This window comes from Stegastes partitus, unplaced genomic scaffold (genome assembly GCF_000690725.1).
Source record: "Stegastes partitus isolate 25-593 unplaced genomic scaffold, Stegastes_partitus-1.0.2 Scaffold117, whole genome shotgun sequence".
Classification (NCBI taxonomy): Eukaryota; Metazoa; Chordata; class Actinopteri; family Pomacentridae; genus Stegastes; species Stegastes partitus.
The window spans coordinates 739486-754430 of record NW_007577848.1 but is presented as its reverse complement, the minus strand read 5'-3'; the positions used below and the strand labels follow the sequence as shown (position 1 = coordinate 754430).

The 14945-nt window shown below is 40.3% G+C and overlaps 1 protein-coding gene across 10 annotated transcripts in view; it reads right to left on the bottom strand.

Annotated features, from left to right (window-relative positions):
* Nucleotides 1-14945, bottom strand: part of ptprfa (protein tyrosine phosphatase receptor type Fa) — a 349532-nt gene that overhangs the window by 5555 nt on the left and 329032 nt on the right. For all 10 annotated transcript variants that reach the window (XM_008278153.1, XM_008278154.1, XM_008278155.1 and 7 more), the window contains 4 exons: nt 14429-14714; nt 11445-11623; nt 2320-2446; nt 910-1035 (listed from right to left, as the gene is read on the bottom strand). In XM_008278153.1, coding sequence (XP_008276375.1) covers nt 910-1035; nt 2320-2446; nt 11445-11623; nt 14429-14714 — 718 coding nt within the window. The remainder of the gene's footprint in view (nt 1-909; nt 1036-2319; nt 2447-11444; nt 11624-14428; nt 14715-14945) is intronic.

Below are 14945 nucleotides of genomic sequence, written 5' to 3'. Positions count from 1 at the left end.
ATAGATTATTCTGAAATTTGCCATTCTGCATAATTACTGCTTTTACTTTTGGAACTTCAAGTATATTTTGATGCTAATGCTGTTGTAGTTTTACATAAGGACGAAATTGAATGCAGGACTTGTACTTGTATTGAAGTATTTCTACACTGTGGTACTGGTACTTTCACTTCAGTACAAGAACTGAGCACTTGTTCCGAGGGCTGTTGATTTTAAAACTGACCAATCACAGAAGCGGATTAATCAGCTACTGTCCAGTCTCCAGTGTCTCAAGTCACCTTGAAAGGCAAGCAAATGCTGAGCAGCTGTGATCTCATGGGGAGGGCTGAGCAAGTGCTCGTCACGTTAGTGCACGTGGAGCAGAAATGCTCCCTCCCAGAATCCTTTTCTGCTCTCAGACATTGTGTGTCTGTGCTTGTAACACGTCAACACGCCTGTTTTTTATGTGAGACTAATTAAACACCATATTTATGATGTAGTATCACATCAATCAGATCAGCTGCAGTATACACAAACAAACAAATTTCTATTAATGGGGTGTGTCGGCCTGCTGTGAGGGGCTGCTATCTCATAAACTCACTCCGCAAGAGAAGACTGAGGAGCAATAATAAATCAAACGAGGAAACTAACATGCACTTCTTGTCCCTGGGGGAGAAAACAGTCCACATACTCTCATTACATGCTTTACATCACTTTATGTCACATTTTAAAAATGATATAAAAAGATTAGCCTACACCTCTGCACACAATGAGAAAGTCTCTCTGCTAACACAAACACACGCAGCTATAAAAAGAGTGCTCTCTGTGGTGCTGATGTCCTTCCAATTAAAACAAGCTGAGCTGAAGTCATTTTCTCCTTCTGCTGCTGCCTCATTCAACAAGAGCAAATGTTGTCAGTGAAGAAAAACCCACCCTGGCATCTGTGACTTTGAACTCTCTCAGGATGTACTGAGGCATGTTGTACTCAGCCATGGGGTCCACGACAAAGTACTGGTAGCGTGCAGAGCGCTCAGCAGGCCAGTACTGATGGCACTTCTCCTGGAGAATCAAGAGAGGAGATGCATCACGACATGTTTATAAGTACACAGCTGGTAAAAGTCAGGTGACAGAAATGGGTAGTCACTGTTGGGCAGGATTAGATGTTGTTAAAGCAAAAATATGCTCTGAGGTCACCCTGGACCCCCCACCTCATTCCCTCTGTGTATTCTACATGCACCCTGTTGCCTCCAAGTAAACTGCACACAGCTTGAATATCTGACCAAAAACCAAACCAGCCCTCTGTGCCAGTTGGCCCTAAGCTTACTTTGTACCATTTGAATGGTAGTAAATTGGCAAAACTTTATTTTGGAACAGTGATTTAGGGCTTTTGGGAGACTATGTATGAAACACCCTGATGTGGTGGAATCTCATCTCTTGCCTGATTTGAGAATAAATGTATGAGAGAGTGCACATTATGCACAGATTTAAGTTAAAAATATAGGTAAGAAAAAATAACCAACTCTACTAGAAGACATATACTTGATCTCCTCAATATTAACATAATCATTTGAAGTTTCTTGTAGTCTGTTAGATATGAAGTTTACAAGTGTGTCAAAAAAAATGTTCAGTAGTATAAGTTTATGTCAACACCAAACAAATTCTAATAAACCGACTATTCATTACAAAACATCCATACCTAAATGTAAACAGCAGCACAGCTGAGTGTTCCTAAGTACAGTTAAGATTATGTTAAATACTAATATTTATTATAATTTCTCCACTGGACATTCAGCATTAACACGATTTAAAATATATTTTACAAGGAAAATTATGCAACAAAGTATTTAAGATTTTTTACAATTTCTCATCACTTAAAAAAAGGAAAATAATCCTGAGCAACCCTGCTACAGAGATCAAATTATATCTAATTAGTTTTAACCTTAAAATACGTCCAACATTTTTATGTATTGTGTACATTTTTTTAACCAGAAAACTGTTGTAATTTTAATCCTGAATTTGCACATTTACACATTTTATTCTTGTTATCAAATGTGCAGTTTAACCAGAAATTCTGACTTTTTTGATATGTGTTAAGGTATAAATTGTTAAAAATAATAATAAATTGTTTAAAATCATTTTTTTATTAATTTAAAATCTGTTCAGAACACACTGAGGGAGAAGCATTATTTTTAGTGGGGTTGAAATTCATATAATACATGTAGACACAATCTGGCTATATCAACTAAAAAGTGCAGAAACTGTCAGTTAGACAAATCAATAATAAAGACAGTCATTTATACTTGTTGATTTGATGTGAGATAAGGCATGACTGTGATATGTTACCCGTCCCATCTCGCGGAGCTTGGTGAGCATGACTACGATGGTGGAGTTGTGTTCCCACAACATTCTCCAGAAGTCCTCAGTGGTCTCGGCTAATGGGCCCTGGGTGGCCATGTACGCTTTCTGCTGCCTGAAAATTGAAACAGAAACATGTCTGTGTTTACTCCTCAGGGTTCCTACAGCACTGCTGTTACTTGGATTCAATTTCAGCCCAAGCTGTGGTTCTGGTGCAGAATTTCATTTTACTGTGATAAAAACAAAGGTGGCAGTAGATAAATAATGATGCTGAGGTAAATTATATGTCGCTCATATTTATGCCATCATACTGTACAGTAGACAGCATCCAAAAAGCTTGAACCTTTTTTTTTTGGACATGCACAGCAGAATGAACATGTTCTTTCAAGAGTCTTTACTGTCCCTCTTTCCTCCTGCGATCAGGGCTAACAAACCTGACAGAAACAACAGGTCGATCAGACCCTAAAACATACTCAGGTGCCATAAAAATCTGATTTACTGGAGAGATTGTTGTAGGGCTGCACTGTCCAGACAGACTGTCCGACTGGTTGGTCCATATGCTCTTGACCAGGTTCTCATTGGTCAGTAAATCCATGGTGTTAGTTTCAAAAGGAGAAAACTGCTACATCAGTGCATTCTGGGATAAATCCAATATTTCTGACAGCAGAAGGAATGAACTACATGTGAACACCCCTGTGTTTTCATAGCTTTAAACTGGCCCAACCTAACAGAGACTGCTAGTGATAACTTATTTAATGCTCACTTGGAGTTGGCTCCAAACTAACTGACACAGTTAGGTCCCAGCTCTGCCAGGGTCCAGGGAAGCCACATAAAACCAACAAAGGTATTTATGGCTTGGTAATATGATTAACAAACAAATTATTAATTATTAAAGGAAAACAGGGCTAAGGGGTGTTGCTAAATCAATGAAAAGTATAAAATTAAACTGGCGCTAACAAAGATTGGAAACCTCAGAAATACACAATGTCAAAACACCCAAAAAACTATGCTACCTACCAAAACCAAAACAACAGCAACACCTCCCCCTACACCTGGTGGGTCTAACAAAGGATGCTGACAGTTTGTACAGGTGTGAGGTTAACTCAACCTGGTTCTCCAGACAGTAGAGAAACTGCCTCAGTTTAATAAATCACAAAGTTAGTGCAAGGCCATGAGAACCACCTGCAAGTGGCAACAGAAGAAACCAAGATAACAAATAATCACTAGCAGGCAGACACCTAAATGCACAAGGTGACAGGTAGACGCTAGCATTAGATTGTAGAATGCAAAAGGTAACCCTTGTTAAGTGATAGAATACAAAAGAATAGAATAGAATAATTATTTCTTGATCCCCCATTCGGGAAAATTTACATGCCACAGCAGCATCCAAAAATATAGAAAGTACAAGAAAATAACAATAATTAAGTAATACGCATCCCCAGTGTCCGCACACAGCAGGTCCAAGGCCCCACCATCTCCAGCTGGGCAGTCCACATACTGGCTGAATGTGGGGAGAGTGGTGGAGAGCGATGTATGATTAAAGTCTCCTGAGATGACGATCAGCGACTGAGGGTGTGATGTTTGCAGCTGGGACACTTAACTATGGATGAGTTCACAGGCTGCAGCAGCATCAGCCAAGGGGGGGATGTAAACTGAAATCGCCAGGATGTGCAAAAATTCCCTCAGCAGGTAAAACGGCTGCACACCAACCGCCAGCATTATAGGATTACACAAAATACACAAGACAACGTGAGGCACAAAGGCGAGCTTTTGATGTTGAATCACAGCTGTCTGGACTGACAGGTTGGCTGCTCTTTCAAACCCAGGTGTAGCGACTGCTGCAATTTGATCAGGGTCACGGGGGGAGTCAGGGAGAGGAACCAGGGTTTGAACACACAGCTGAAGCTGTAGATCAAACAGCCAGGATAGCAGGCAAGACATGGAGAACACACAGGAGATAATCCTGATCAAGAGCACGCACATACCATTTTACACAAGAAAGTTCTGTGGTCATTACATGTTCAGACAATATGGGCAATGAAATGCAAAGTGACCCTTCCCCTGTGCAATAACAACAAGACATGATAAAAACATTTCTTGAAAACAGAAAAAGTCATAGTCAAGTGCAGTTTAAATTGTGCACGAGTTGCAATCATGTGTTTGTTATGTTCATGCACACACATGAAAGTGGTGAGGAAGGAATCAAGGTAGAGGAGCCATATGAGACACCATGGTAAAGCTGCCATCAGTGTGGCTGCATTTTGTTCTAACAAATGGCCAAAAAGTGAAGTATAAACTTTGCAAACGGCAGTTTGTATATTACAGTTCAACAGCCAACATGGCAGATCATTTAAAAACAGCAGCTAACTTGTCTGTGTTTCATTCCCCAACAGTTCTTGCACTGGGATCACAAGTTGATATACTGTAGTTCTATTTTCAGAATCACAGAAATATGTGCAGGTGCAACCTGGTCTGCTCTGAGTCTGTTGTCATTTCACTACAAAAGAACAAGGCTCAAATGATTTAATATTCTGCAAATATGAGCTTTTTATGTTCATTTACAATCCATTTTGGCTCACTAGGCTAGCAGGTACTCAGTGTACAGTGGGTACAATTGGAGTCAAGCAAAACATTTTTGACTGCAAAAAACAAAACAAAGGATGTCGGAGGAGGCAGAGAGAGAGGTTTGTTCTGTGAAGATAGAAGAATTGTCATTATTCTGAGTTTGTGTATGTCAAAGAATAAAAGAATACTGTCATCAGTTGCAAACGTGTTCCAACTGTGATAGTTTTTTAGTTTCGCATCAGCAATGTGAAACTAAAAAAAAACAACCAGTTGTGATGGGGAGGCCTCTACTGCCGGTGATGCCTACAATTTATAGCTGGACATGGTGGACAAGAAGCTCACAGAGACGGTGCTCCTCCTCCTGCTTCCAGAGCTGAGTCACCCTCATCTTAACACATTGTAGAGAAAATACTCTTGAACAGCAAAGTCAAACTGCCACAGAGGAAAATGTTTGCTGGCTACCATGTGGTGATGGAATCTAATTTGAAAGCCACACTCACATAGCAGGCATTTTTAACATTTATTGGCTCAGACTGACAATTTAGAATTAGAATTGCAGACAGTACAAATTCCTGATAAATCTAGTTAGAAATAGCTGTAATTCAGCTTTGACCAGTAAAAATAATAGTTTTGGTTGCAAAAGTAATGAGTAGCTGTGGTGGATAACATTGTTAGAAAATATCATACAATTAAAGGAGCTCATCAGTGAGGAGTTTGTGGAGAAGGACAGCTTCGTTCGTTACAGACTTGTAGTCACAATTTACTAGCACTTTGTCCTCAGGCTGCTCTGACATGAAGGTGAAACAGCTTCTCATATGTAGTTATGGTTGAAGTGCCGTATGTATGTTTGAAAAGTGAGCAGCCACTTCAGGTAGTTTCTGACGTAACTACAGATATAAGCAATGTCATTTTGTCTGGTCAAAACTCACATTCAAGGTCTGTATCTTATGTATGTATAATCTGTAGTTACATTTTGACTAGGCTGAATTCAGCATATCTGCAGTGTTAATCTGACTCATTAGAACTTAAAGATATCTAATAATTAGGGGAATTAAGGAGAGCTTGAAAAAGAATCAAGTGATCTCATTTGCATAAATAGAAGAATAACATTGTATATATCTGAAATGTTTATTTTTTGACAAGGAAGAAATGAATTATGGCCATCAATGAAATGGCCTGCCATACGCTCAGACAGGTACGGTTTCCTGCACAGCTGACAACAGAGTCTATTTTGAGGTGCTTTTCATTATACTATTGTGTCTTCTCCCATTATCACATTTTAGCTCCTTCCAGGGAAAATGTGAGAGAAAGGTTTGAGGAAAAGATACGAGGACGGAGGAGCTGATGCTGTCAAATGTGAAATCCTTCATTCCATAGCGTCACTCTTAAGCAGTGCTGGTTGCTTATGAAGTGCTGCACAGCTGCATCGCCTGTCAAATCAAACCGACTCCCACAAAAATGTAGCTTTTATACTTGATGAAGACTTCTGTGTGGGATATAGTTGTGTTTTTTCACTCTAAACGTATTTTGGAGTTGTTTTGTCTCCTCATTTTGTATTTAAGCAGTAGCTGATTTATACTAGTGCACTGTGGCCCGTTTGATTCATATCAGGATAATGTGCAGATTTCTTTTCTTGCCTGAGAACGATCACTTGGTTGAAGGGTAGGTACAATTTCCATCCACAAAGACTTTCTTTGGTTGAGTATTCAACATCTGACACACTTTCCATTATATATATATATATAAGTATCACAGATTATCACAAGCTGCCCAAAACAACACCCCCGCCTTATTATGTCAGTTCATATTATACTGTAGTGGTTCATATTCCCCACAAAACATGTAATTAACCAAAATATGAAAAACCAGCTGATGTTCAGAGACTTTTGGGCTTTTTGGGCCCTTGGAGGTTTGGGTTGCCCATGTTGCACCCTTGAAAATCAAATTGAATTCTTCCTCACCTCTTTTTTGCCATCATAAAATATGAGCAACATACATCAGCCTAAAATGTACGTTAGGAATAACTGTCAGACACATTTACAGTATGTGAGGCTGCAGTAATATTAAACTGGATTTACCCTTTAACACTTCCATCTAACAGCTTCTTGTTCCAGGCAACGATGTCCCACAACTGTTGAATGAACCTCTCAGGTGTTAAATATTTAATTTTACACCCCCCCTTAAAGTAAATTTGACGAGTCAGCTGCTTGCTAATGTGTGCACTGATATTTAAACGGTTTTGCTTGAACACAGACCCTTTTTAACAGCACCGTTAAAATGACAGATGCCACCCCAGCTGCTCTGCCAGGCTCAGGGCACCGCACAGAAGTAGTTATAGGGTATGGCCACTAGGGGGCAGTGTTGACACATGCAGCAGAGGTGGAGTTTCAGAAAGTTTCAGTGCACCACACAAACTGACGTTTTCTGTTTTCTGTGTACATCAGTACTCTGTCATTTGTGTGTGCCAGTGATGGTTGGAGGCTCTGTTGTTCTTGGCTGCATGTTTGCCCTCGTCCTGTTCTCAGGTTTACAAGCACCGGAACTACTATTTGAATACTTCATAATACAACAACCAAACATAAACCGAAGAACAAAAGCTGCTTGATGGAAGTCCAACTCCTCTGACAGTGTGTTCACTTTACCTGCAGGCTGTTCTGGCTGACCACTGCTGAAGGACGGAGGCAGTTTGACCAGCAGCAGCTTGGATGAGTTCATTTAACGTCAGACGAGGGAGCTTAAATGTTGAGACTCTGTGCATTCAAGCAAACAAAGAGTTTGGCTGCTAATGAGCACCCAAAACTCATTCAGCCAGATAGAACTATATCAAAATGCTGAAATTCAGGCTATTTTTCTACTTATACTGCCACAAAAACCAACAGTCTGTCTCTCAATATTGTGTGAGTGGCCATGTTAAACTGAAGCCACAAGCAGAGCTGGGAATAAAGCAAAATAGAACTCCAACACAAGGTTTCATTTTTAAAAAATAATCTTCCGGCAAACAAAACACATACACTGAAGGGATATAAATACAGAAAGAGACCAGCATCGTTGTGGTTTCCAGACATCATGAAATAATGGCTGCAGGTTTCATTAAAATATTTACACACATATTTCATTCCCTGCATTCTGGTGACTTTTTATGCATCCGTTTGTTCATTTTCTGCATCAGTTTATGGGGAAAATGTCTTTATTAATGTAATGAGAACACAAAATTCAGGCACTAGGAAACAATTCAAAGCGTAATGGAATATCTATGAATCTAATTGCATTTTCTACAATAGATTCAGTGGTTGCATGAGTTCATAATTCATATTTTGAGAAGAAAAAAAGAAAAAAGACCCGCCGCTGTTGGAGGCATTGCTTCATTTATAAGTAATGTTATAGCGTTTTTTGAAAATGAAAGTCTTCTGCCTAAATTTGAATTTCATTTTAAGTAAGAGGAAGAAGTCACAGGGAGCCAAATCTGGGGAGTGGGGCAGATGGAGAGCAGAGACTGTGTGGCTGTGGCAAAAAAAACCCCAAAAACATGTGTAATCACCACATTGTGATGGGGTTACATAGCACAATAGGACTAACTACATGCCACCGCACTACCATTTGTGGCTGTTTGTACCAAATTTTCTCCTTTAGATGTTGCAGTGTGAGTTGACAGTCCAACCCTGAAGGACGAATTCCTGGTGCACAACCATGCGAATGTTTAAGAGAATAACAAATGTGCTCCTGCTGTTTGGTCTGTGGGTTGTAGCCGCAGACTCACCTGACGTCAGACATGAGGGCTGGATCATGCTGCACCGCTGACTGACACAGAATGTGATGTTTGCTTCATGCTCCAGTTTGAGCCTCATGCAGAAAATTTCAAATTCACCAGGGTCTGCAGCTAATGATTGTCTTCATTGGCAATTAATCGGTTGATTATTTTCTCGAATAATTAATTAGTTGTTTGGTCTATAGTATGTCAGAAAATGGTGAAAAAATCCATCGGTGTTACCCAAAGCTCAGGATGGTGTTCTTAAATGTCTTGTTTTGTCCAAAACCAAAAAAATTTTCAATTTATAGTCATAGAAAGGAAAAGAAACCAGAAAGGAAGATTTAGACTTAAAAAAAAAAATACACAGACCTATTCATGATTATCAAAATAGATGGAAATTTATATATTTTGAATAATTGGTTAATTGTTGCAGCTATAAAATGTACCTGCCAGCGGTTACAAACGTGTGCAACAGAGCTCCTAATGTTGATAGTACAACATTGCGTGGTCTCCGACTCATTACAGTTACTGCTTGCACATGTAGCAAGTACAGGACTGTGATGCGCTCGGGGCGCACACAACTTTTTAATTAACTGTACAACTCTTACAGTGGAGACAAAGCGTAAGTATACATATAGAGTGAGTTTGTGGGTTTGTAAAACAACATCTCAGGTCCACTCACCTGATACTGACGACTGATAGATATATATACTGACAGAAACAATGGTCAATCCAACAGAAAAGTTGTACAAGATACAACCCTCAGCTGCACAGTTATAAAGGGAACTGCAGGAGAGTGTTGTCAAAAGATAATAAGTGATTCAAGTACAAAGTCCGTTCTATTTCTGGAAGTTTTGTCTAATGTAGAGGTAATCCTGGTGTAAGCCTCTTGTCTGGTTTTCTATCTTGCACCATCCTGGACCAGCACTGAAGTGAATGACTACTGCTGATATACCTTGAGGTCACTGGACACCTCCACTAATCATCATAATCATGTGTATTCCCCTCACCTTAATCTACTCTAATCCACGGTGTGCACTTTGAAGGCTAAGCTCACAGAGCTCTAGAGCTCCCCATATCTCTCCCCACTCTTAATTACTGACACAGGAATTAGAGGGGAATTACACGACACCCCTGCCTCCTTCCCCATCCTCCCTTAGGTGGAGGCGCCCAGGGGACTTCATTAGGTGCTGGCAGCCAAAAACAAGATACACCCACCCTGCAAGTAAAAGGGGAAGTCCGGATTCATTAGCCGCTGCTTTACTGTGCTCGTTCGCTGTGAAGTATTTCCAATTAGTGTCTACGTTCTAACAGAAGATAGGTTTCTCTGAAAAGCCTGTGATTGGTCATTTATTTGACATATGACAATATCAGTGCTGATTTTGAGTATATGAAATTGTGTAAGAGAACCAGACAAACACATTAAAACAAGAAAACAGCAGGCTGACACAGACATGACATGGCTTTTTAGAAGGATTTTTGGCTTAAAATGGAAAATTACATGTCCAGGCTCAGTTTAATTCAGTTAAGTTAGTAATCAGATGCTGGTACTTATAGTTATTGTGACTAAGAATTATGTAGTTACGTACTTTTTGTATGGATTGATTGATTCTACAGGATATTTGTCAGCTGAATATATTGTGTACACACAATTAATGCCCAGTCTGTGTTATTGTCAGCATATGGTACCTACACTATATTTGGTTGGTCGTACTTTTGTACTTTTAGTAAAGGATAAATTAAAATGCATGACTTTTAACAGAGAATTCCGACACTGTAATATTGGTACTTTCACTAATAGATCTGAGTATTTCTTCCACCTCCGTTAATAATATGGGGCTCCATTGTTGTCCAAACACTATTAAAAACACATCAATAAGCAACACGGTGGTAGTGAGTGATTTGCTCATTCATTACCATGAACACACACTTCAGTTTACTTTGGCTCAACCCCACACAAACCATCCTGCTGCCCTAAATATTCACTAAAGCACCTGGTTCCAAGCGCCCCCAGATGACTCATAGTGGAAATTAATGGGGGCTCCACATGCTACTTCACTACTTTTTTTTTTTTACATTTTTAATTTGTTTCATACTTGCCCCCCCACCGAGACTTTCAAGACTGAGCCTGCAGTTCAGCCTTAAATGTTTACGTTTTTGACAAATGTGGAAATGAGACCTGAAGAATAAAGTGATTTTGATAACACGTCACAATTTTAAGTTTAGATTTTAGTGGTGATTGGTCCAATGATGGAAAGTTGAACAACGGATGACTCCTACTGTTTTTCTGTTTTATACAGCTTCTGGCTCATATAAATGGTGTAGTTTTGGCAGTCTATAAAATAAATATGCATTTGCTGGCACATTTGAGGGTTTAGAAGGTTAAACTGTAATAAATGTAAAATGAACATTTTCTGTGTTCAGAGGGACGAACTGATCCCTGCCTCTTGAGTGAAAAAGTCTCATGGACACAGACAGTGTAATCAGTTCGTTTCTCTGACATGTCGCTGATCTCGAACAGGCTATCCATTTACAGAACGGGAAAAACAGGCAGAATTAACAGGCTTGCCAATAAAACCAATTTGTTTTGACAACTGACACAACAAAAGGATGTGAGGAAGTGAAACACCGGACTCCATGTCAGCCTGTAATTTACTACCGTCGGCTGAAGGTCCAGCCCAATGCTCATTAGAGCTGCAGCTGCCGAGTGGATATATGTCTACCATCCTTAGATCGTTTTTGCAGAATCCCCTCTGCTGTCTGTGTCCCTTCTGCAGTAAAAGGATTTCTGTGGACTCACCTGTATCCGTCAATGAAGCTGGCATTGATGTAGTCGGAGCCCTCCACCCCTCTGATTGGCTGCAGGCAGACGCGAGTGGATTCAAAAGGCATGATGTTCACCAGGCGGTTCTTGAATTTGTTACACGGCAGGTTGGCACTGATGAATCTTGAGGTATGTGCTTTAGAGTTGGCCAGTTTCTGCAGAGACAGAAGGAAGGACACATTTGTCTGTGATGCTCCTCTCTCAGGAGTATCAACTACACCCAATGTCTCCGCTGCCTCTGGTCTTTTATAGTGCTAATGCAGCTAGTTTTGGTGGAGTTTGGTGTCTGAACAAGGTTGTTAAAGGGCAGAAAGAGGCAACACTCTTATTAATGCATGAATGATGCACTTTGAACTGATCCTTTTTGTTCTTTGACTTCAAATGAACGCCTGATGCTGCACCATGTTACACCTCATATCCTGAAGAAAACAAACCCACACATTTACAGTGAGCGGCAGCAGACAGGCCTGTGACAATGCAGATCAAACGGTGGTGCATAAAACTTGTGAAAGCCACCCCAATTGAGGCTGTTTTTTTTTGTTGTTTTGTTTTGGTCCATCTTTGCTGACAGGCCTTAATGTGATTCCTCTGCACTGCAAGGGCAAGTGTCAATTTGAGAAGTGCTTGCGAGAGAAATTTGCAGTGAGCTGAGGATCAAAACCTAATTATGCTCTGTTCGGATTTACAGCCATCCTGCTTGCTTGAACAAGCAGCATAATTTGGGATGTGGCATGCCCCCCAAAGACTGAACTGGTTAAATCAGTGTGGTGTCACTCGGTGTGGAGCGAGCAGGCGAGGACGGTGGGATGCTGCAGCTCATCCCATGTAAAACCACCTACCCTCGTAGGACCTTATCTCTGTTTGTCCCAGCTCTCTCTCCTTCTCTGCATTTCCTGCACTCTCCGTCTCGTTTGACCTGTCATCTCAAGCTCAGGAGTTAATCTCCTGCAGCTCCTCCTCTGAGAAGGAATGCAGCTCTGTTATGCAGGCTGAGGATGAAAATCCCTCGTCTCCCTTTGCTTCCACTGCATCACGAACTTGAAGGTGCACTGTCATGATTTCGTATTGCATTTTCATGAAGATTAAGAATAACAACTCATAAAAATGGATGCAACAGAAGCCAAGAAATCCTGACTTTTACTCCCTCGTACTGCTGTAATTGCTGATTCTGTCTTTGTGCTCCAAAGTCAACAACATGACAAAAAACAGCCTCTTATTATATTAAAATATATGCAGGGTGAGAGGCCTCTTGTCTCAGGTAGATACAGTACAATGTTTGCATGCAGACAGTCTGACCCAGAGTAATTAACATCATTTAATCAATGTTATTAATGTCATTAACCACCGTAATGGAGCATCATTAATGTAATTAGTAGCACTGCTGCCTTTCCTGCTAAGATAAGTCAAAATGTCTGCTGTGAAAAGAATCTATAAATAAAAGCTGTGATGTTCGCAAGGTTTGCAAGATATATTACAGAATTGAGTTTAGGTCTCTCTTATTTGTTGACAAAGCCAAGCATGCCTCAACACCTGGCTACCTTTCAGATCTTCTCTGCTTCCATTTTACCTCCAGGCCTCTTAGATCCTCAGAACAGCTGCTGTTAATTATTCCACGATCAAATCTGGCGGCTATGAGAGATCGTGCCTTTCCGCTGGAAGCTCCAAATCTTTAGAATAACCTTCCTGTATCAATCACTGACACTTCTAAGGAAAATCTCAAGACATAAATGGTTTCAGTGACATTGGGTTGCTCTTTGTGGTCTTCATTTTGAATTGGATTTCAAAAAATTCTCATCCCAGCTTTCTGTTTTCTGTCTGGACAATACATCAAATCTAAAATGTAAACAAGGCTTTTTTGCTCTTACTGTCTGTGCAGTAGGATACTTTTTTTTTCTTTTTTTTCAGTGCATTTTTCATTCGTAAAACTAAAAAAAACACAGTTGGAAGTCTTCATAGTGTTATTTTTAATACAATTCCGTGTACAATTCAGTTTTCCTGACTCATTTAGTTCCCTGTTTCCCCAGTTATTGACTGCTTGAGCATGACAGAACAGCTTGGAAGCCACTGGGTTAGACTATTAAAACACGCTCCACAGTGTTTGACCCTGAAAGACTGTGTGAGGGGAAGCTGCATTCATACAGAACTTTTTGCTTTTTTTTTGTTACTGTCTGTTTTACATAATGATCTTATGGAGCAGAAAATGTTTTAAAAATTGCCTGGAGTATCTTTTTTTTCTTTTAAAAAAAAAATCTGCTTTGTTTTTTGCAGCTCAGGGCATTTTTTATTCAAAATTTCAACTTCTCAGGAAACACAACCTTTGTTAAGCGCTTTTGACAGTTGGCCAGTCACATGGAGAGTAGTGAGACTCTTTGGTTCACTAACTACAATAAAAAATGGAGAAGGTTGTGGTAGAGAGGTTTTGTGCTTTTGTGAGCAGATCTTTCAACTGGCTCTTGCTCAGTCTGAAGTATCCTGCAAAACCACATATTGTCCAAACAGATGTTCAACAGCATACTGTGCCTCTCCTGTACAATATGCACCCACAAACATAGATGAAACTGTGTAAGGTTTGTGGTTTTGTTTTTACACAGTAGCCCCACTATTCATCATTCCTCCCTGGCAATCCCTTCCTTTCTTGTAGAAACAGAAAAAAACAATATTTTTGATGCAAAAAATGGATAAATACAGGTAGCAAACTAATTTAGAGAAGGAAAAAAACCAAGACAAGATGGAAAGGGGGAAAACAAACGATGAAAAAGAAAAAGAAAAAGAAAACAAACAAACGAAAAAAACCCACATAAAACAGAAAAAATAACGGGTAATACACCTTTGCATTGTTTTCTGGTTGGTCTCAGAATTACACTGTGCTTTTATAAAGTCTGTTTTTATTTTCACAACAATAGTGTTATTTCATGATGTCATTCAAGCTGTACAAACTCACCAGAACAGAAAGTACGCACCTTAAACTCCAGTTCCATGGCTGTGACCGTGTCTCCAGGAGGGACCTGGGTGAGCTTCTGGATGTGGGCATACAGGTTGCGGGCAGGGACTTCTGTGTTGCCACACGTTGCAGCTTCTAGCAGGGCCTCATGGATGAATATGTACTGATCCTCCGTCTGCACCATGTAGTTCCTCTGAGCTCGCATACACGTCACATGGCCGTATATGTCCACCGACTTCTCGTGTTTCATCCTCTCCAGCATGGCGTCGATCACGATGAAGCAGCCCGTCCGGCCCACACCAGCGCTGACAAAGAGATAAACATGGATGTCAGCAAAAGCGAGCTGAGTATTGTCGTCTGACATGAATCGACTTCCCTTTTCTCCCACAGCTACATCCTGACAGTGCAAACATTAAAGGATGGCAGTTCAGAGGCTCCACCGATACAGAGTCCCACCCTCTGTCTGAGGCCTGTCTCCCCTTCTTCACTACATATACCTCATGAGGGTGCGTCTCTGTTCAATGTATGCAGGAAAG